Here is a 22,278-nt window from a genome sequence, read left to right on the forward strand (position 1 = left end):
CGGGATAGCATTGAAAGTGTAGATTGCTCTGGGTAGCATGGACATTTTAACTATGTTAATTCTTCCAATCCATGAGCATGGAATATCTTTCCATCTTTTTATGTCTTCCTCAATGTCTTTCAAGAGTGATTTATAGTTTCTAGAATATAGGTCCTTTACGTCTCTGGTTAAGTTAATTCCAAGGTAACGTATGGTTTTTGGTGCTATTGTAAATGGGATGGATTCCCTAATTTCTCTTTCTTCGGTCTCGTTATTCGTGTATAGAAATGCAACTGATTTCTGAGCATTGATTTTGTATCCCGCCACGTTACTGAATTGCTCTATAACTTCTAATAGTTTGGGAGTGGCTTCTTTTGGGTTTTCCATATAGAGTATCATGTCATCTGCAAAGAGAGACATTTTGACTTCTTCTTTGCCAATTTGAATACCTTTGATCCCTTTTTGTCGTCTGATTGCTGTTGCAAGGACTTCTAGTACTATGTTGAATAATAGTGGCGAGAGTGGGCATCCTTGTCGAGTTCCTGATCTTAAGGGAAAGGCTTCCAGCTTTTCCCCATTGAGAATAATATTTGCAGTAGGCTTTTCATAGATGGCTTTTATGAGATTGAGAAATGTACCTTCTATTCCTACACTCTGAAGGGTTTTAATCAGGAAAGGATGCTGTATTTTGTCAAATGCTTTTTCGGCATCGATTGAGAGGATCATATGGTTCCTGAGTCTTTTCTTGTTGATATGATGTATCACGCTGATTGATTTGCGAATATTGAACCACGCTTGCATCCCAGGTATGAATCCCACTTGATCGTGATGGATAATCCTTTTAATGTACTGTTGGATTCTATTAGCAAGTATCTTGTTGAGGATTTTGGCGTCCATATTCATTAGGGAAATCGGTCTGTAATTCTCCTTTTTGAGGGGGTCTTTGCCTGGTTTGGGGATCAAGGTAATATTGGCCTCATAGAATGAGTTTGGTAGCTTTCCTTCTGTTTCTATTTTTTGAAATAGCTTTAGGAGAATAGGTATTATTTCTTCTTTGAATGTTTGGTAGAATTCCCCAGGAAAACCGTCCGGGCCTGGAGTTTTGTTATTTGGAAGGTTGTTTATCACTGACTCAATTTCTTCATAATTAATTGGCCTGTTTAAGGAATCAATTTCTTCCGGTTTCAATCTTGGTAGTTTATAGGTTTCCAGGAAGGATTCCATCTCTTCCAGATTGCTTAGTTTATTGGCATATAGCTGTTGATAAAAATTTCTAATAATCCTTCCAATTTCAATGGTGTTCGTCGTGACCTCTCCTTTTTCATTCATAATTTTAATAATCTGGGTCCTTTCTCTTTTCTTTTGGATAAGTCTTGCCAGTGGTCTGTCAATTTTATTGATTCTCTCAAAGAACCAGCTTCTAGTCCTGTTGATCTGCTCTACTGTACTTCTGGTTTCTGCTTGATTGATTTCAGCTCTAATTTTGGTCAACTGCTTCCTCGTGCGTGGATTAGGCCTGTCCCTCTGTTGCTGTTCCAGCTTCTTGAGGTGAGAATATAAAAACTGCATTTTAGATTTTTCTATTCTTTTGAGTGAGGCTTGGATGGCTATGTATTTCCCCCTTAGGACTGCCTTTGCAGTATCCCATAGGTTTTGGACTGTTGTATTTTCATTCTCATTGGTCTCCATAAATTGTTTAATTTGATTTTTGATTTCCTGGTTTATCGAGTCATTCCTGAGCAGGATGGTTCTTAGTCTCCAAGTGTTTGAGTTTCTTCCAAATTTTTCCTTGTGGTTGAGTTCCAATTTCAGAGCGTTGTGGTCTGAGAATATGCAGGGGATAATTTCAATCTTTTGGTATCGGTTGAGACCTGTTTTGTGTCCCAGAACATGGTCTATTCTTGAGAATGTTCCATGGGCATTAGAATAGAATGAGTATTCTTTGGTTCTGGGGTGTAGTGTTCTATATATATCTATGAGGTCCAACTCGTCGAGTATGGCATTCAAAGCCTTTGATTCTTTGCTTAGTTTTTGCCAGGGTGTTCTGTCTATTTCTGAGAGTGGAGTGTTGAGGTCCCCTACTATTAATGTATTTTTATTTATATGTCTCTTTATTCTGGTTAAGAGTTGGCTTGTGTATCTTGCTGCTCCCCTGTTGGGGGCATATATATTTATAATTGTCATATCCACTTGTTGAATACTTCCCTTAAGAATAATATAGTGCCCTTCTGCATCTCTAACTATAGTCTGTAGTTTAAAATCCAATTTATCTGATATGAGAATTGCTACCCCAGCTTTCTTTTGAGGTCCATTTGCGTGAAAGATGGTACTCCATCCCCTTACTCTCAGTCTGAATGCATCTTTGGGTTCGAAATGAGTCTCTTGTAGACAGCAAATGGATGGGTCATTTCTTTTTATCCAATCTGCAACCCTGTGGCGTTTTATGGGATGGTTCAAACCATTTACATTAAGACTGATTACTGAGAGATATGATTTTAATGTTGCCATGTTGCCAGTAAAGTCTTTGTTTGTATTGGCTGTGACTTTCTGTTCTGTATCACTCTTGGGGCCTTTTTACTTTTATAGAACCCCCCGTAATATCTCCTGTAGGGCTGGTTTCGTGGTTACAAAATTGGTTAGTGACTGGCGATTCTGAAATGTCTTTATTTCTCCATCAATTCTGAATGACAGCCTTGCTGGATAAAGGATCCTTGGCTGCATGTTTTTCTCTGAAAGAGCTTTAAATATGCTCCCCCAACCCTTTCTCTCATTCCAGGTCTGTGTAGACAGGTCTGACGTAATTCTGATGCTTTTGCCTTGGTACATGAGAAATTTCTTTGCCCTGGCCGCTTTCAATACTGTATCCTTGCATCTAATATTTGCGAATTGCACTATGACGTGACGTGGCGTAGGTTTGTCGTGGTTGAGCTTGGGAGGGGTCCTCTCTGCCTCTTGGACACGAATGTTTGTTTCCCTTGCTAGATTAGGGAAGTTTTCAGCTACAATTTGTTCAAATATCTCTTCTAGACCTCTGTTTTTCTCCACCCCCTCGGGGATGCCGATGATTCTAACATTGGATCGTTTCATTGAGTCAGTAATCTCCCGTAACCTACATTCGTGGGCGTGGATTTTTTTAAGACCATCTTCTATTTTCATTTTTTCCTCTATTAACCCATCCTCCAATTCACTAACCCGTTCCTCTGCTTCTGCGACCCTGGCCGTCAGAGCCTCTAGTTTTACCTGCATTTGGCTCATAGAATTTTTAATTTCTGTCAGATTCGCTCTCATTTCTGTCCTTAAGGATTCTATATTCTCAGTAACCTTTTCGTTAATAGTTTTTTCAATTCTACTCATCATTTTGACCATCGTTACTCTGAATTCCATTTCTGATACTTTGGTTACATCCATATCCATTATTTCTGTGGCAGAGGGCACAGACTCACTGTCTTTTCTTTGCTGGGGGGGGGGGGCTTCTCCTTCTTGTCATTCTGATGAGGAGAGGTTGCGGGGTTGTCCAGAGCCCAAATTATTGACTGGGTCCCAGGCTGTGCCCCTTGTTTTATAGGGATCTTAGGGATGTGGGCTTCTTCTTTAAAGATTTTATTTATTTATTTATGTGGCAGCCAACCAGCGAGAGAGGGAACAGAAGCAGGGGAGTGGGAGAGGAAGAAGCAGGCTCCCAGCGGAGGAGCCCGATGAGGGACTCCTTTCCGGAATGCCGGGATCACGCCCTAAGCCGAAGACATGCGCTCAATGACTGAGCCACCCAGGCGCCCGGGTTGTGGGCTTCTTGATTTTTCAGCTTGCCTTCTGTGTTCTGGGGGAGGGGCCTGCCACGCTGATACTCAGGCAACCCTGTTTGGGTAGAGTCTCTGCGTCCCCTGCGAGGGGGGATGGGGATGGGCATGCTGTGAGCCGGTATTTCCAGGCTTTTGTTCTCTGGCGGCTTTCCCTGGCCTTTCTTCTGAGAGTCAGAGCAGCAACGGCCGAATTTCAGCCTCTGTCACAGAACAGAGGGATTGCGGCCCGTTCTCTAATGTTCTGGCCACTTTAACTCTGTTACTATTGGTGCTGCTCAACCCTGCAGCGTCCCGGGATGTGCGCCCCACACCCGGCGTCCCAGCCTTCACTTCCAGGGCCAGCGCGTCTCTATCCTTTGTGTTTCTAACGCCGCCAGCAGCCAGCCACCCCGCGTGCCGCGCGCTCCCGGAGCTCCCGGTCTCAGTCTGGATCCAGTGAGCACACCGGGATTCCGGTGTTCCGTGAGATGCCTGGTGGCGCGCGCTCCCGGCTCACGGTCTCAGTCCACTCTCTCAAGGGTGCCGGTCCGCGAGGCCGCCCGCTCCCCCGTGCAAGTGGCTACCGCTTCCCGGCGCCTGAATGCGGCGGCTCCCTCCCCCTTCCGTTTATCTTCCGATATCTGTGCACGGTTTCATGGCTCCCTGCTTCGTACCTCAATACTCAGTGCTGGAGATGTTCATTTGTAGAGATCCAGATGCATCTTCCTGCATCTCAGGCTGGTTCTGTGGTTGTTTAGGCTGGTCTGGTACCTATCCAGCTCGACTCGGGGGACCGGCTGAAAAAGGTGTCTCCTACTCCTCTGCCATCTTAACTCCTCCCTTCAGTATACCCTTAGTTTCTGATGTAGTGTTCCATGATTCATTATTTCCGTAGAATACCCAGTGCACCATGCAATATGTGCCCTCCTTAATACCCATCACCGGTCTATCCCAATCCCCCACCCCCTTCCCCTCTGAAGCCCTCAGTTTTTTTCCCAGAGTCCATAGTCTCTCATGGTTCATTCCCCTTTCTGTTTACCCTCCCTTCATTCTTCCCTTCCTTCTCCTACCCATCTTCCTATTTCTTATGTTCCGTAAGTGAGTGAAACCATATGATAATTGTCTTTCTCTGCTTGACTTATTTCACTTAGCATAATCTCCTCCAGTCCTGTCCATGTTGTGCAAATGTTAGGTAATTGTTCTTTCTGATGGCTGAGTAATATTCCATCGTATATATGGACCACAACTTTTTAATCCAGTCATCTGTTGAGGGGCGTCTTGGCTCCTTCCACAATTTAGCTATTGTGGACAATGCTGCTATGAACATTGGGGTGCATATGGCCCTTCTCTTCACTACGTCTCTATCTTTGGGGTAAATACCCAGTAGTGCAACTGCCGGATCATAGGGTATCTCAATTTTTAACTTTTTAAGGGACCTCTACACTTACGAAAAAATGTTCAAAATCATTAGCCATCAAGGAAATTCAAATCAAAACCACCTTGAGATACCACCTTAAGCCAGTTAGAATGGCAAAAATGGACAAGGCAAGAAACAACAAATGTTGGAGAGGATGTGGAGAAAGGGGAACCCTCTTACACTATTGGTGGGAATGCAAGTTGGTACAGCCACTCAGAGAGACCCATTTTAATTCAGCAGCAGGAAGAACTTTCTAGAAGCAAGGGCTTTATTAATGGAGCAGTCTAGCCTTGAGGAGTGGAGGCTTTTGGCTGGCGAGAGGATTCTTAAATAATGTGTGTGTGATGGTGTTGGTGGGGCTTGAGTCAGGTGATCTCTTGGGTCCCTTTTTGATTCTAAGGAGTTATGGTGATTTCCACAGAGCTGACAGTCTTCCACAGCCACATCTAAGGGGTGGTGGGTGCCTCATGGCCAAGCTCTGCAGCTGTTGCAAGTTTAGTGAACGGAGTTCTGACTTTGGATCTTCATCATCATCCTTGTTGTCATCATCCTTGAGTTGAAAATGACTAAGTAATCCCACAGTCTCAGGGACATGGGACTGCGCTTAGACTAAAAATAGGCTATTTCATACCCGTGCCTTGTCCCCTCTGATACCGGGGGGCTCCGAGACTGACAAGCCTGTCCAGATGACTGGGAAGGACATGGGAAGTTAGAAGTAGAGCATGAGGTCACTCCAAAGGGTCAGAGGTCAGGTTTGAGGGCACCGGTACCACCCACCCACACACAGGTGACACATCTGGGCCAGAACACACTAACCAAAGGACACAGCTCCTCTTCTCAGCTGGGCCTGTGCCACCCACCACCTTGGATCCATCCTGCTGGGGGGCAGGATCCCAGGCACATGCTTTAACTCCAGGTGACCCAGTTAGGAGCCCCACCCCCAGGTGTTCCACACCTTGTTCTTCCAGGTGCTCAGCTCTTCCTGCATGCCAGCAGTCTCATTCCACTCACCATGGGGTGCTATCCCAGGTTTTATGCTTCTCAGACCCTCATATACCCCGTGTACAGATCCCTTTGGTCAAGGTGGAAGGTCAGATGGCAGGATGTGTTCTGCTGTCAAGCAGACCTGGGTTCAAATCCCAATTCCATCTATTGGAGGTGTGACCTGGGCCAAGTTACTTCAACTCTCTGGGCCTCAATTCTTTATCATTAAAATAATGTCTATGATGCAAGAGCACAGTGAGGATTATAGATGCTACATGCAAAAATGCCAGGATCATAGAGTCCTCACTCTTCCTCCCTCTGCAGGATATATGTCCCTTGGGGAAGGCTGAGGGAGGTTTCTATGGCACAGTCTTGATTTCTGGCCTACCTACAGTCTCACCTGGAGAGCTGTGACCTTAGTGTATAGGCTGAATTAAGTGTCCCCATAATTCATATGTTGAAGTCCTAACCCCCTGTGCCTCTAAATGGGACTGTATTTGGAAATAGAGTCTTTAAAGAGATAATTCAGGTTAAATGAGGTCATGTGGGTGGCCCTAATTCAATATGACTGGTGTCCTTAAGAAAAGAAGAGATTAGGACACACAGAAACACACAGAAAAGGCCATGTGAGGTGCACAGGGAGAAGATGGCCATCTATGAGCCAAGGAAGGAGGCCTAAGAAGAAATCAACTCTGCTGATACGTCAATCTTGACTTCCTGCCTCCAGAACTGGGAGACAATAAATGTCTGTTTTTGGAACTGCCCCGTCTGTGGTACTTTGTTGTAATGGCCCCAGCAGACTGATACCCTCACGGAAGTATCTCTGAAAGAGCAGTTGCCCATTTGTCCCAAGAAATGGCTTTCTCAAGATTTCAATCGATGGCCTTTGTGGAAGCTTCCACTCTCCAGCAACAAAGAAGTTGCCGCCAAAGGCCCCTCCTCAGGATCTAGTGGGAGAGGCATGGGGTTCCGGTTGCCCTGGAGAAGGATGCTGGAAAAGCTACTTTCCAAGATGAGTGAAGGTGCATTTTTTTCTCAGCTTGGGCTGGTCCTAAATCGTTGGAGGCTCCCTGATGTGGGGTAGGGTACTCAAGGGGCTGGTGGAGTAGACCCTGGGCATGGCCACGTGTGTTCTGGTAGGAAGAGCTTGTGCAGGGTAAGTTGGGAAAGTAATGCCTCCTGCCAGCCCCAGGTTGCTGGGGGCAGCTGGTGTGGCTGCTTTCAATCCTACGGCTGCCTAGATGACATTTCCTGGAGAATCAGGAGTGGCCATGGATGGAACTACAGATACGGTGCTATGACCCACTGGGCAGTCACCTGGCTACCTCATGCCTCCGCCAACTGGTCATCAAGGCCCACTTCCTCACAGCCCCAGGATATGGGGCCAAGTCAGAAGAAAAGAAGTTCTTCTAGCCCAGATGTGTAGGGAAAGCATCAGAGAGTGAAGGCTGAGGCAAGAGAGGCTATTCCCCTCCCACCCCTTACCCACTACAATGCACCAGTCCGAGATAGAATGCACAGGGCCTTCTGGGTACCCCAAATCTCTGCCACTCCCAGATGCAAAGTTGGAGACCTCAGGGTTCCCATATGCCCCAACACCTCTCTCCTCTCCTTTCCCAGAGATTCAACAAGGTGTGCAAAATCTGCCCACTTCCTACGATTTCTTTCCATCAGGACAGAGCTGGCAACTTATTGTTTCTCTGTGGTGTGCCTGGTGACTTCACTCCAGGCCCCATGGAGACAGCAGGATGGGATCTGCCCAGGGCTTCCTGCAGGCTGGCAGAGGAGGTGAGGTCGACAAGACTCTCTCCTTTGGCCTGGGGTTGAGACCAGAACATCCTGGTAAGCCATTTGCCAAGACAGAATCAGCTTGTGCTTTTGAATAAAGGGCAGCTCTTTCCCTCCTGGTACTAAGGCCCTATTGGGCCAGGAGATAAGCTGGGCTGGCAGCCATCCTGTCAAAGCACTGAATCACTGTTGTACAAACATGAGCCTCCTTAAATACTATATGCCAGCTTTGTTATCTAGTATGCAAACAGAGCTCAAACTTCCTTAGCTTCAGATGAACAACAACAACAACAACAACAACAACAACAACAACAACAAGAAATCCCTGGAGAAGCTCCCTTCCGAGAAGAGTGACAGTCCACTGTGGACATTAGCCAAAACAGAAGCTTGCATGTGAGCTGGCCAGCCTGGGAGACCCCATTGTCTGCATCCTGCACCCCACCACCTGTGATAAATGGAACGTGTACCCCAGAGCAGGGACAGGGTGGAATGTGGGATGGGAAGGGCTACAACTCTTTTGGGACCTGACCTGCTGTCTTGCCAGCTCTTCCTGCCCCTTGCTGCCTGGATCCACTAACAAGGGTAGTGAATAGACGCCTTCCCCCTCATGCTGTTGGGCAGTGGTGCTTCTTCCCAAGGGCAGGTCATGGATGTGGAGTGGCTCTATTAGGGGCCAGGCTTGAAGTTGTCTGGACCTCCATTCTCCTGGCCTGTGATTTGAATGCATCTGCAGTCCTGCCTGCAAGGTGAGGGGAAGACAAGAAATGATGCAGATGGTGAGCCCTCTGAGAGGCAGCCTGCAGCACCTTCTAATCCTGGACAGCCAGCACTTTCTGTCCATCCCATCTCCGCTCCGTGTGTGATGGGCACATGGGAGCTAACACCAGTTGAGCATTTACTATGAGCCTGTCACTGTGCTATACATTTTGCTGGCCCCGTCTCATTTAATTCTCCCAACTGCACTAGCAGCTGGAACTATTATGCCCCTGTTTTAGAGCCGAGGAAATGAAGGTGCAGAGAGGTATAGCAACATTTCCAAGTTTACACAGTAATAAGTGGTGGAGGTGGGATTTGAACCCAACTCTTCTGACTGCAGAGTTAAGTGCTAATCCCCCTGTTATGGTGCCTCTGACATCACCTGGACATTCAACCCTCAATGAGGTCACCCTGGAAGAGTCAGGCACCCTAACCTCCTCTCAGCATACAGGACATATCATCTCCAGGGACACCAAGAATCATTCATTCATTCATTCATTCATTCATTTTCTTAATGTAGCACCTACTCTGTGCCACACTGTGTTTGGCACAGGGGTACAGATAGAGTGAGAAAAGTGAAGTAGGCATAGACCCCTCTCCAGAAGATCCAGCCTCCTCAGGGTCTAGCCTTTCTTGCTGTCTAACCATGGCTCTTTGGGGAAGAGTTTAGATCTGAATAGAGAAGGAAGGAGGATACCTCCATGGATGCAGGGTTTGAGAAGGATGAATGAGGCAGCCACTGCTGGTTGGGTAGGGGGGAGGGATGCTTGCATGCATGTGGGTGCCCAGAGAGGATACAGCTGCAGAAATCCAGTTATGAAGTATTGAGAACCTTGGGAAGGTGTGGCCATGGCTGGGAGAGAGTGGGCTAAACTTGGGCCTGATGTGGGAAGGTTTGAGACTGGCAAAGTCTGGGGACCTGGAGGGTGAGGTGTTGGCATAAGGTGTGGGAGTGTGAGAAGGCCCTGGACTCTGAGATCAGCATGGGGGGCCTCTCAGAGGTGGTGGACATGAGTGGAGAGGGCCTCGGCAGGAGAAGGTTGAACAGAGAGAACATTTGGAAACACCCTCCAGCAGATGGGGCTGATGTGAGGTGCTCCTTTGTCCAGCTGGACACTGGCTCAGTTGGCCCCCAGTAGGTTAGATCCCAGGTTAGGAGGGGAATTTACCCAGAGCCGGTAGGCACAAGAAGGAGCAAAGGGTACATGGGCCAACTCCTTAGAGAATGTGTTCTAGACTTAGGTAGTGCGGCTCAAACAACACCAGGTGGGAGAGAAAGAGAAGATCAAGGTTGGGTTGGGAATTGGGAAGAATGGGAACAGAACTAAGTTAAGCAAAGACAGGGGTTTTGGGAATAAAGCCAAGAGGAACAAACCAGACACCTTCAATGAACAGTGCTGAAAGGCTGCTTCTTGCTGCAGGGGTTAAGATCTACATTTCTGGACAGACAGTGGAGCCCCTGGGAGTGCATGAAACCCTTGAGGAATGGGTATTATAATAATAATGGCCAACCAATTGCACATTCACAGGGCTTCCTATGTACCAGTCACTGTTCCAAGTGCTTTACCTACATGAACTCATCTAATCCTTGCAATGATCCCATAAAGTTGGTGCCATTCCTGTTCTCATCTTGTCCTTACAGTCATCTGAAGCACAGAGAGGTTAAGGGACACTCACAAGGTCACACAGCAAGGAAATAGCAGAACCAGGGCTCCAGGAATGTTGAGAACCAGTCCAGCCTGAGACTGGGTTTGACTGTAAAGTGAGGAGGAAAATCCCGGGAAGAAGGAGGCTTTAATTCCATTCCCTATATTCACAGTACTGATGAGCTTGTTCAGTGCTCTTGCAAGTGTCCCTGTACTGGATTTCTGAGAAGCAGTGTGGGCTTGGCTGTCATGGAGGTGCCATCTGGGCCAGGTTTCAGGAGCAACAGGCATCATCCTGAACAGCACCATGGGGGACCCAACGTGAGCAGGACCTAGCTCAGGAGGTCTGGTTCTAGTGTGGCTCTGTATCCATGGGTGCTCCCACCACACCCCATCATCTACTCCCTACAAACCACAGCCAGCCTGGTACTGCTCTCAAGAGTTGGCTCTCACAACAAGTCAGTTACCTGGGAGAGGAGCTGGAAACAGTCTTGTCTGCCTCTTTCTCGCCTCTCCAGTTCCCAAACAAGTCTGCCAGTTACCTTTAACTCCTGGGCCTGCCTCTGGCTGAAGTGCCAGCCCCTTTGCTCTCAGCCCATTGTCCTCCCCCACTCCCTGTGCTGCAGGGTCAGCTGCGTTAGTGCTGGCATCTGAGGAGAAAGGGCCTCAGATGGTCTCTGCTGCCCTTGGGAGGGAGCTGATGCTGCTTCTGTATGTGTGGAGGCAGATCTGTACTGGGTGCTGCGTCAACATGCATGCAGCCACATCTGATCAAGCCATCTCTGAACCACATCACTCTCTCACGTCTTGGGTCTTTGCCCCTATAGTCCCCTCTTAAGAATAACAGCTGGTGTGACTAACATAATATAATAAAAAAATTAAAATAAAATAAAAAAAGAATAACAGCTGGCTTTCACTGAGTCTTTACTAGGTACCAAATGCCACATTATGGGCTTTATGTATGTAACATCATTTAATCCTTAAAACAATCCCAGGAAGTGGGTGTTCTTGCTTTTCCCATTTTCTAGATGTGTAACCAGAGGCTCAGAGGTACTGTGACTTGCCCAGGACCATACATCAAGTAAGGGACTGAAATAGGATTGGAATGTTCCCTTTGGGAGCTGAGCCTCCTGATGGATTCTGTCTTCAGTGAGTCAAATTTCAGGCGTGGGGGCCCACCCAAGAACTTGTGCATATTCAGTGTTTGTACCAACCATGTTTCTCAAATTTGGGGATGATTTGAAGGTAAGAGGAAGAACGCATAAGCTGAAGAGCCCAGGATCAAGATTTAAAAGATGTCAGGAGGAAGGAAAGATAGCCAACACTGACAAGATGGAATCAGTGGGGATAATTGTAAAGTCTTGCATGTGCAATCAAAATTCCCATTGCACAAGGGGAGGATGGGGAAAAATGGTTCCCATGTGAGACTGTCTGCCCAATATAAACCAATGTGACTTTGATGTTGATAAAGTAAATGTACCCATAGGCTATATAAACAGGAACATCATTACCAGGACAGAGGAGATGATAAAATACCTAATCACAATTCACTGATCAAATTGCAGGCTGTTTTGTGATTGAATTTGGATGCGTATTTTCAGAACAATATTGACAAACACAAATATGACCAGAGAAGGGCAGAAAGAAAGAGGACAGTGGTGGGAGGTAGGGGGAAAGGGTCTATGGAAATGATGCCATATTAAGAATGACAAAAGTAACTGTGGACGTCCAGTCTAAATGTAAAGACATGGTAGTCAGATTATATAAAGCTAATGAAATATCTGCAGGGCCTGCATTCTGGTTCTAGAGGACAGACTTTGAGCATTTGAATGAAAGGTGCAGAAGGAAGATGTAGCTAGATAGGAACATCTAAATAACAGGAGTGGTTGTACAAAGGAATGAATTGCCTCAAAAGGAGGGAGCACCCTGTTGCTTGGAGGGTGTCGGCAGAGCCTGGAAGAAACTTGTTGGCTGGTTGAGGGGGCTCCCTGCAGTAGAGAGAATTAAGTTTCCAGATCACCAGTGTCCTTCCAACTGCAAGGTTTTAGAAGTTCACAAGGCAGAGCCAGTCTGCGCTGGCAAGTTATGCGATAACCAGAAATACTGAAAGCTCCAGCGTGATCTAATCTGCATCACCATTGACAGTTTTTCGTGGACTCAGCCTGTGGAAGGCTCTGATGGAAACTTGAAAGAGCCCGAGTTCCCACCTGCTTGGGGCTGACATTCTTCTTCCTGCTCGTCAGTGTTTGTTCTGGCTTTGAGCCACTGCAGGGCTCAGCCAACGGGGGTGAACTCTGGTACCTGTGCATTGCTGTGAGCAGCAGGGAGGAGAACCAGAGGGATGCCAGGAAGGCCCCAGGGGTGAGGATTGAGTGGGTTCTGGGGTGGGATGAAGTTTCCTGAGGCTCTCTGAAGCCAGCCCAGGAGCAAAGCCATGTCTGACTCAAGCCTACAGACTGGGATCACTGGTTTGGAGGAGAGAAGTGAAAGGAAGGTCACACGAGCAGTGCAAGAAATAAAAAGAGGCTGATCCATGTTCACAGAAGATGTGTGATTCAGTGCTAGCCACGAAATGGCTCGAAACACAGGAGTGATGGGATTTTATTTGTGTCTGAACAAAATCACCGTGCTGTTCAGTGAGAGGATGCAGTATAAGATTTGAAAGCAGTGGGCTGGTTAAGAGGTGGAGGTGGGTTAGAAAGTGGTGGACAAGGAGCTGGTGAAAAGTGGTGAGATTAGGGAGGGACATGGAGGTACTGCTGCTTGGACTGCTGGGTGAGCTCTGGGCACGTAAGGGATGGGGATCTAATGTACAGGGGACAGGGCATTGTGTGTCCGATTTGCTTGGCAGCTTTTGGAGACCTTCGGCAGAAGTCCAGAGGAGGAGCTCAAATATGCCATAAGTTAAAATATTATACTTAAAAAATTTTCAGAATAAAAAAATACAGAAAAGTTTCAAAAAGAGAACGTAATCAAGGCAGTGTGGTATTGGCAAAAGAAACAACAAATAGATGAATGGGATAGACACAAGAGAGGGCCCAGAACAGACCCACAGAAATACAGGCAACTGATATTTAACAGAGGAGCAAAGGCAATACATTGGAGACAAGATAACCTTTTCAACAAATGGTGCTGGAACAACTTGACATCTACATGGAAAAAAATGGAATCTAGATACAGACCTCACATCCTTTACAATAATTAACTCAAAATGGATCATAGGTCTAAGCCTAAAATACAATACTATTAAACCTCTAGAAGATAACATATAAAAAAACCTAGGTGACCTTGGGTTTAGTGATGACTATTTTATTTATTTATTTATTTATTTATTTATTTATTTATTTATTTATTATTTATTTATTTATTATATTATGTTAGTCACCATACAGTACATCCCTAGTTTTTGATGTAAAGTTCCATGATTCATTACTTGCGTATAACACCCACTGTACCATGCAATACATGCCCTCCTTAATACCCATCACCAGTCTATCCCATTCCCCCACCCCCCTCCCCTCTGAGGTCCTCAGTTTGTTTCTCAGAGTCCATAGTCTCTCATGGTTCATTCCCTCTTCTGTTTACTCCCCCTTTCTTCTTCCCTTTCTTTTCCTACCGATCTTCCTACTTCTTATGTTTCATAAATGAGTGAAACTGTATGATAATTGTCTTTCTCCGCTTGACTTATTTCGCTTAGCATTATCTCCTTTAGTCCCATCCATGTTGCAGCAAATGTTGAGAAATCGTTCTTTCTGATGGCTGAGTAATATTCCATTGTATATATGGACCACATCTTCTTAATCTAGTCATCTGTTGAAGGGCATCTTGGCTCCATCCACGATTTAGCTATTGTGGACAATGCTGCTATGAACATTGGGGTGCATAAGGCCCTTCTCTTCACTACGTCTGTATCTTTGGGGTAAATACCCAGTAGTGCAATTGCTGGATCATGGGGTAGCTCAATTTTTAACTTTTTAAGGGACCTCCACACTGTTTTCCAGAGTGGCTGTACCAATTTGCATTCCCACCAACAATGTAAGAGGGATCCCCTTTCTCCACGTCCTCTCCAACAATTGTTGTTTCCTGCCTTTGGTGATGACTTTTTTAGATACAACACAAAGACATGGTCCATGAAAGGAAAACTGGTAATTTGGACTTCTTTAAAATTTAATATTTCTGCAAAAGACGTTGTTAAGAAAATGAGAAGACAAGCCACAGACTGGGAGAAAATATTTGCAAAAGACACACCCGATAAAGGACTGTTATCAAGGACGTTTAAAATTCAACAAAAAGAAAACACCCTGCTTGAAAAATGGGTAAAAACCTAAAAAGACACCTCACCACATATATATCCATATATGTATGGCAAATAAGCATATGAAAAGGCAATACGCACCTTATGTCTTCAGGAAAAAGCAAGCTACCACTACACGGGTATTAGAATGGCTAAAATCCAGAAAACTGACACCACCAAACGCTAGTGAGGATATGGAGCAATAGGAACTTTCATTCATTGCTGGTGGGAATGCAAAATGGTGTGGTTACTTTGGAAGACAGTTTGGCAGTCTCCAACAACACTAAACATATTCCTACCTTACAATCAAACAATCTCATTTCTTGTTATTTACCCAAAGGAGTTGAAAACTTATGTCCACATAAACCTGCACGCAGATATTTGTTGCAGCTTTAAATGGCCAAAATGGGGGCGCCTGGGTGGCTCAGTCATTAAGCGTCTGCCTTTGGCTCAGGGCGAGATCCTGGCGTTCTGGGATCAAGCCCCACATCAGGCTCCTCTGCTGGGAGCCTGCTTCTTCCTCTCCCACTCCCCCTGCTTGTGTTCCCTCTCTCGCTGGCTGTCTCTCTCTCTGTCAAATAAATAAATAAAATCTTTAAAATAAAAAAAAAATAAAAAAAAAATAAATGGCCCAAATGTGTAAGCCACCAAGATGTCCTTTGGTAGATGAATGGATACATAAACTGTGGTGCATCCAGACAATGGAATATTATTCAATCCTAAAAATAAATGAACTATCAAACTATGTAAAGACATGAAGGAAACTTAAATGTATGCTACTAAGTGAAAGAAGCCAATATGAAAAGACTGTATGATTTTAACCATATGACATTCTGGAAAAGGCAGAAGTATGGAGATGATAAAAAGCAGTGGTTGCCGGGGTTGGTGGAGAAGGAAGAATGAATAGATGGATCACAGAGGATTGCTAGGACAGTGAAACTATTCTGTGTGATACTTTAACAGTGGACACATGTCATTATACATTTATTGAAATCCATAAAATGCACAAAACCAAGAATGAACCCTAACATAAACTATGAACTTCGGGTGATAATGATGTGTCAAGGTAGATTCATCAGTTGTAACAAATGTCCCACTCTGATGGGGGGTGTTGATAGTGGGGGAGGCTGTGCATGTGTGGTACAGAGTTTCTGTGGGAAATCTCTGTACCTTCTGCTCTACTTCACTGTGAGCCCAAAGCTATGTTAAGAAATAGTCTACCAAAAAAAATAACATAACTGAAGCCATAAAACTCCTACAAGAAAACAGGAGGAAACCTCCTTGACATGGGTCATGACCATGATTTTTTGGATATAACATCTTAAGTATAAGAAACAAAAGCAAAAATAAACAAGTGGGACTACCTCAGAGTAAAAAGCTTCTGCACAGCAAAAGCAATTATCAAGAAAGTGAAAAGGCATCTTATGAAATAAGTGAAAATATTTGCAGAGCACATACCTCATAAGGTGTTAATATAAGGCACTCATACAACTCAATAGCAAACGCCCAACTAATCTAATCAAAATGGGCCATGGACAAAATAGGTATTTTCCCAGAGAACATATTAAAATGCCCAATAAGTCCATGAAAACAGGCGCAATATCACTCATCACCACGGAAATGCAAATCAAAACCCCAATGAGATATCTCCTCACACACGTTAGAATGGCTAGTATCATGCGTCTGTTAGCCCTTTGTATGTCTTCATTGGAAAAGTGTGTGTTCACGTCTTCTGCCCACTTTTTGATTTGTTTATTTGTTTCTTGTGTACTGAATTTGAGAAGTTCTTTGTAGATCTTGGATACCAGTCTTTTATCTGTAGTGTCATTTGCAGATATCTTCTCCCATTCTGTGGGCTGCCTCTTAGTTTTTTTGACTGTTTCCTTGGCTGTGCAGAAGATTTTTATCTTGATGAAGTCCCACAAGTTCATTTTTTCCTTTGTTTCTCTTAACTTTGGAGATGTGTCATGAAAAAAGTTGCTGTGGCCGATGTCAAAGAGGTTGCAGCCTATGTTCTCCTCTAGGATTTTGATGGATTCCTGTCTCACATCGAGGTCTTTCATCCATTTGGAGTTTATCATATGGTTTCACTCATTTATGGAACATAAGAAGTAGGAAGATCGGTAGGAGAAGAAAGGGAAGAAGAAAGGGGGTTAAACAGAAGGGGGAAGGAACCATGAGAGACTATGGACTCTGGGAAACAAACTGAGGGCTTCGGGGAGGGGGATGGGATAGGCTGGTGATGGGTATTAAGGAGGGCACGTATTGCATGGTGCACTGGGTGTTATACGCAAGTAATAAATCATGGAACTTTAAATAAATAAATAAATAAATGTAGAAAAAGAAAGGTGAAGGCAATAAGTTGAGGAATAGCAATTAGCAGATAATAGGGTTTTAGAGAGAATGTATAGGATTTAATTTGCTTTGCAGAACAAAATCACTGTTTAGACAGAGAAGAATGGGGAAGTTTTGAAAACTAACAAATAAAGAACCAAATTTAAAAAAAAAAGAATGGCTAGTATCAAAAAGACAAGAAATTAAAGTTGGCGAGGAAGTGGAGAAGAGGGAACCCTCACGCACTGTTGGTGGGAATGCAAACTGGTGGAGCCACTGTGGAAAACAGTGTGGAGGTTCCTCAAAAAATTAAAAATAGAACCACCATACGATCCAGCGATTCCACTTCTGGGCATATATGCAAAGGAAGTGAAATCACTATCTTGAAGAGATATCTCTACCCACATGTTCGCTCCGGCATTATTCACTGCAGCCAAGTCATATAAACAACATATGGTCCATCAGTGGATGAATGGATAAAGAAAATACGATATTTTTCAGCCGTAAAAATATTACTCAGCCATAAAAAAGAAGGAAACTCTACCATTTGCAACAGCATGGATAAACCGTAAGGGTATCAAGACAAATACTGTATGATCTCATATGTGGAATTAAAAAAAAACAAAACAAAACAACTCATGGAGATGAAATAGACTGGTGGTTGCCAGAGGTGGGTGGGCAAAATGGATGAAGGTGTTTAAATAGTACACACTTCCAGTTATGAGATAAATAAGTCCTGGGAGTTAATCAGCATGGTGACTGTAGTTAACACAACTGTGTCACATATTTGAAAGTTGGTAAGAGAATAGATCTTAAAAGTTTTCACCACAAGAAAAAAATTGTAACCACGTGAGGTGATGGATGTTAACTCAAATTACTTTGGTAATCATTTTGCAATATGTACATATATCACATCATTATGTTGCACACCTTATACAATGTTAAATGTCAATTATATCAATAAAACTGGAAAAACATACTACAAAGTAATTTTTCCCAAACTACTTAAAGAATAAGCAGCCCACAAAATGCCCCATCATCAGATTGCTTTCATGTATGTTACCTAACACAGGGCATTCATAACCACAACCATCAGAATCGGGAGATAACCCTTGACACACCACTATTGCTTAATCTCCAGACCTCATTCGAGTCTTCCCAGTTGACCCTTATATACATCCTTCATAGCACAAAGGACTGAAACTGAGGCCACATGTCACGTTTAGTGGCCACATCTCAGTGTCTTTCAGTTTAAAACAGCTCCTCTGTCTTACCTTAGCTCTCAGGACCTTAATGTTTTTGAAGATCACAGGTGAGGGACATTGTCTAGTGTCACTAAGTTAATGCTTTCTTGTGATTAGATCAGGTTCTGAGTCTTTGCTAGAACCATCACTGAAGGATGCTGGGTTCTCCTTTTGCATTCTACCAGGTGGAATATGATTCTCAATGTGTACTTTTAGTGATGACGTTGACTTGGATCATTTGATGAAGGAGGTGTCTGCCGGGCTCCCTTGCATAGAAGTATCCTTTTCCCCTTTGTGATCAGTAAGAATGTTGTGGGGAGGAAGTATGTAAATATCCCATTTCTCAACAAGCTTTCACCTACTGGTTTTAGCACTTATTGATGATTCTTGGCTGAGTGCTACTATGATGGTGGCCAAAGAGGGGCTGTTCCAGATATTTGCTTAATGAATGAATCTGAAGCTCAAAGCCCAAGAGGTGGATGGGTGTGATCACATTCCCTTGTGCTATGGAGTCACAGGGAGAGAGGCTCTCCCTCTTCTCATGAAGCCAGGGCAGGGGTGGGAGAGATGTTCCCTCTATAAACTCACTTGACTTCTTTTACCCCATCTGTGCCAGCAAGCTGATGCCTGTAAAGGATTCCTCCAAGACATTCAGCAAACTAAAACCTGATATGTGAAACAATTTGCAGTCTTTCAGGAATGCAATGGGGAGTCAGTGAAGGGTTTTAAACAGAGGAGTCACATGTTTATGTTAAGTAAAAACAAAATGAAACAAAAAAAAAATTATGAGTCTTGGCCCCTACTCCCTTCCCTAAAATAAAATCTGACTCCATTCTGAGCCTACTCTCAGCCAGCTGCCCCAGAGGTATTGATCTGATAATGAGAGTCATACTAAATTGCAAATAACCGACCAAGAGACAAACACCCTAACTGCTGTGTGAACAGCGTGGAGTAGTGCAAAATTTTCAGCAAGGGAGATGAGTAAAAAGACCCAGGAAGGACATTCAGTTTGTTTCACTTTCCGGAAACCTAGACAGGAACCTTGTTTACGAGCATGTGAAGATGCTAAATGTCGGAGAAAGAAAAGAATCTTTCAGCTCCTCAGAGGGTTCCTGAGGCTATGGACCACAGATGGGTCCTGTGCCCCCCATTCCCCAGCAAGCCTCGCTGACTGCTGCTCCAGATGCCCCATACCTTTGGTTTCCTTGAGCAGCTCTTCTGTGAACTTGACCACCTTGGCCACTTCCACCCATGGGAAGCCTTTGCCTACGGCAAAGATGATGCTTTCGTAGAGGGTATCCAGCAGAATGCTTCGGCGGGAGTCTCTCGCTTCATCAAACTCCTCCCAGTTCAGCAGTCTCCGTAGGTGCTCCCTACCTTTTGGTTTCTGCAGGACATGATATGAGGGATGGAGGGTGAGACTGAGGAATCAAGATGCCATTCTCACTGTGCAAACCACTACTGGGGTCTTCACAGGGCTCCCCATCGTCCTAAAGAGTGACCAGGAACATGGGTATGCCTGGGCAGAATTATGCTTTCATTTCTGGACAGCTTTCCCTCCCTTTTCTAGGAATGTGCTTTTCTTTCTAGCACTGCTCCTTCCTCTGAGAGTTCTCATGCTAGTCACTGCAGCTTCCAGGTTTATATGCCTCCAGCAGGCTTCAAGCCCTGACTTATGGTCCCTCTTTTCTCTTTCCTAAAACAAAATTTGACTTCCCTCTGAGTCTATTCTCAACTAGCTGCCCCAGGGGTATTGATCTGATAATGAAATTCATGCTGAAGTGTAAATGACTGCAAAGAGGCTTGGTGAGGCTATGCTTTAGGGGAAGAAATATGTCTGACTTGGTGAAAATTCAAGCACTTTAGCAGACCAGCAGGAGGAAGCTTGATCAGAGTCCTAACTGTTAAGAACCGAATTCATCTGAGAGTTTGGACCTTCCAGAAAGGTTCTTATAGAATGTCAACAGATATAGGAGAAGCAAGTGCTTTTTAAGGAGGGGGTAAGACAAGGTGTGGCATGAAGTGGAGACCCACTGAAAATGGGAGTGTTGCTCCTCTGGGGTGAGGGGAAACTCTGGCTGGGGGAACCCTGTAGGGGAACTGACAGCAGAATTGCTGCCAGGTCCAGAGCCCTTCCTCATCCCCCAGAGACTCCTCTCTCACCACCTGACCCAGTCAGCCCTTGCCTGCAGCACTCACAGATCCCCAGGTTGGTGTCTGAGGGGACAGCTGGCTGGGAGATCTAGAACAGCTGGTGAAAGCCCATGCCCCATCCCACCGAGAAAGCCTTTGCCTGGTGTCTGCTCATCAGCTCATGGCTGCAGGTCAGAAGCTGATCTGTGCATATAGTCACATGGGGTCCTCTTGCCTGGGCTCTATAGCAGTGCCGTGACACCCCTCTGTGGACAGCCCTGCTCTGGAAGGTGCTTGCAGAGAGCTCCAGGCCCTGCTGTTGGGTCCCCATGACTCCACAGCCCCCCTCCCCTTGCTCATGCCTTTCTGCCTCAGAATTGGTTCTAAGAAATCAACAAAATCTGCCCCCTCCCTGCATTAAAGCAACAACCCCTTACCCACCTCCACCCCACCCCACAACCGCACACACACAACCACACATATTTGGGCATACAAGCGCAAAGTGCTCACAGGGCCCTGAGGCTCTGAGGTGAGAGGTGGCATTTCATGGTGACCAGCCCCAAGGGCCTCCCTGACCCTCCTCAGAGTAGAATAAAGTAGTGTCTTTGTGCTCGTCTCCTACTTTGCTCCAGGCAGGTTCTGTCCCTGTAGGCTGGGAAAACAACCTCCAAGCTCCAAAGGCTGCTAAGCCTCTGGCCTGGTATTCCAGCTGGCACACATCAATTGGGGGACTCACAGGTGGTGTGTTGGGAAAGGAGTCATATCCAAGGTGTCTGTCTGAGGACGTACCATCGAGGCACCACTTCTCACACACACATCTCACCATTCCACCAATCTGAGCAACTCCTTTTAAAAGCTGTCTTTTCTCTTCACCTGAAATTGGAAGACTTTTTTTACTCCCTGGGGTGTTAAGAGTGCCATGGCCCCTGCATCCAGTTGCTAGGAGACCTAGCCAGGACTGACTCAGAGTTTCTGGAACCCTGGGGGTGAGTGTGCCAGCTTTGTGAGGTCATGAAGACCTGCTTCAAGGTGGCTTTTTCCTGGCTTCTTCCTCCTGGCCCCTCTTTCCCATCTGGGCTCTGGGTCTCATCCCCTCACACCTGCTTTGATTCCTTTCCTACAATGTCCAATCTCTCCTTCACAGGAGGTGAGCTTTCTCACGCTCTCTTGTGAACACTCACTGATGTCCCCCATCTTACATCTCCTTTAACCCAAGCCCCACTTCTCTCCTTTCTTTCATGGTCAAGGATTTGTCTCCATGAAAACACTGGCCTCCAGTTGCTGTCTTCATGTCCTCATGGACTTTTCTCCCACCAAGATCTGGTTTCAGATTCATTCTTCTTCACTGGCCAGTAGCAACTATGACTCCCTATTTCCGGCATCTCACTTCGCTTCAGGGTGCAGAAAACAGTTCTGTGGGGGGTGTCTTCTCACTTGGTGCCCAAGCACCCACATGCCGAGATGAGTAGGGATCAAGTCTCTTCTTTTGGTGTTGGTAGCTGAGCTGTCTGATCATGGGGCTGCCTCCACTGGTACCTTCCCAGGCCTCCTTTTTGGTTTGGGCCTGGCAAGGGAGTTTATGGCCAGAAGTGAGAGCTTCCAGGTTATAGCTCTTCCCTTCATGGGAGAAAAAGTAAGAGCTCCCAAGCTTCCAGCATCCGCCACTTCAACCATTCAAAGGCATTATTCATGTTAGACCCATGACTCCATCAAGCTGGTTCCATGGCCCACCTTTGTTACCCTCATGGACATATTACTTCAGGACTCTTGGTACCTTTCCTGCCATGAGGAAGAAATTGGTTAGGGTCACTTACTTCCACTCCTGCAAATTACTAGGGACAAAAGGATGGGGAGGGGGTGCCTTTCCTTCCCATGAGGTCCTTGGGCTCCTCATGCCAACTTACCTATTCTCTTTTTAGCAAAC

General features: G+C 45.4%; 1 protein-coding gene across 1 annotated transcript in view; it reads right to left on the bottom strand.

Annotated features, from left to right (window-relative positions):
- CUNH8orf74 (chromosome unknown C8orf74 homolog) overlaps positions 1-21,275 on the bottom strand; it is a 36,105-nt gene extending 14,830 nt beyond the window's left edge. The window contains exons 1-2 of the mRNA XM_008705133.2: positions 21,228-21,275; positions 19,416-19,608 (exon numbers count right to left, since the gene is read on the bottom strand). Of these exons, the coding sequence (XP_008703355.2) occupies positions 19,416-19,608; positions 21,228-21,275 (241 nt within the window). The remainder of the gene's footprint in view (positions 1-19,415; positions 19,609-21,227) is intronic.
- Between the last annotated feature and the right edge of the window lie 1,003 nt (positions 21,276-22,278).

The sequence above is a fragment of the Ursus maritimus genome, unplaced genomic scaffold, assembly GCF_017311325.1.
Source record: "Ursus maritimus isolate PB19 unplaced genomic scaffold, ASM1731132v1 scaffold_11, whole genome shotgun sequence".
Lineage (NCBI taxonomy): Eukaryota > Metazoa > Chordata > Mammalia > Carnivora > Ursidae > Ursus > Ursus maritimus.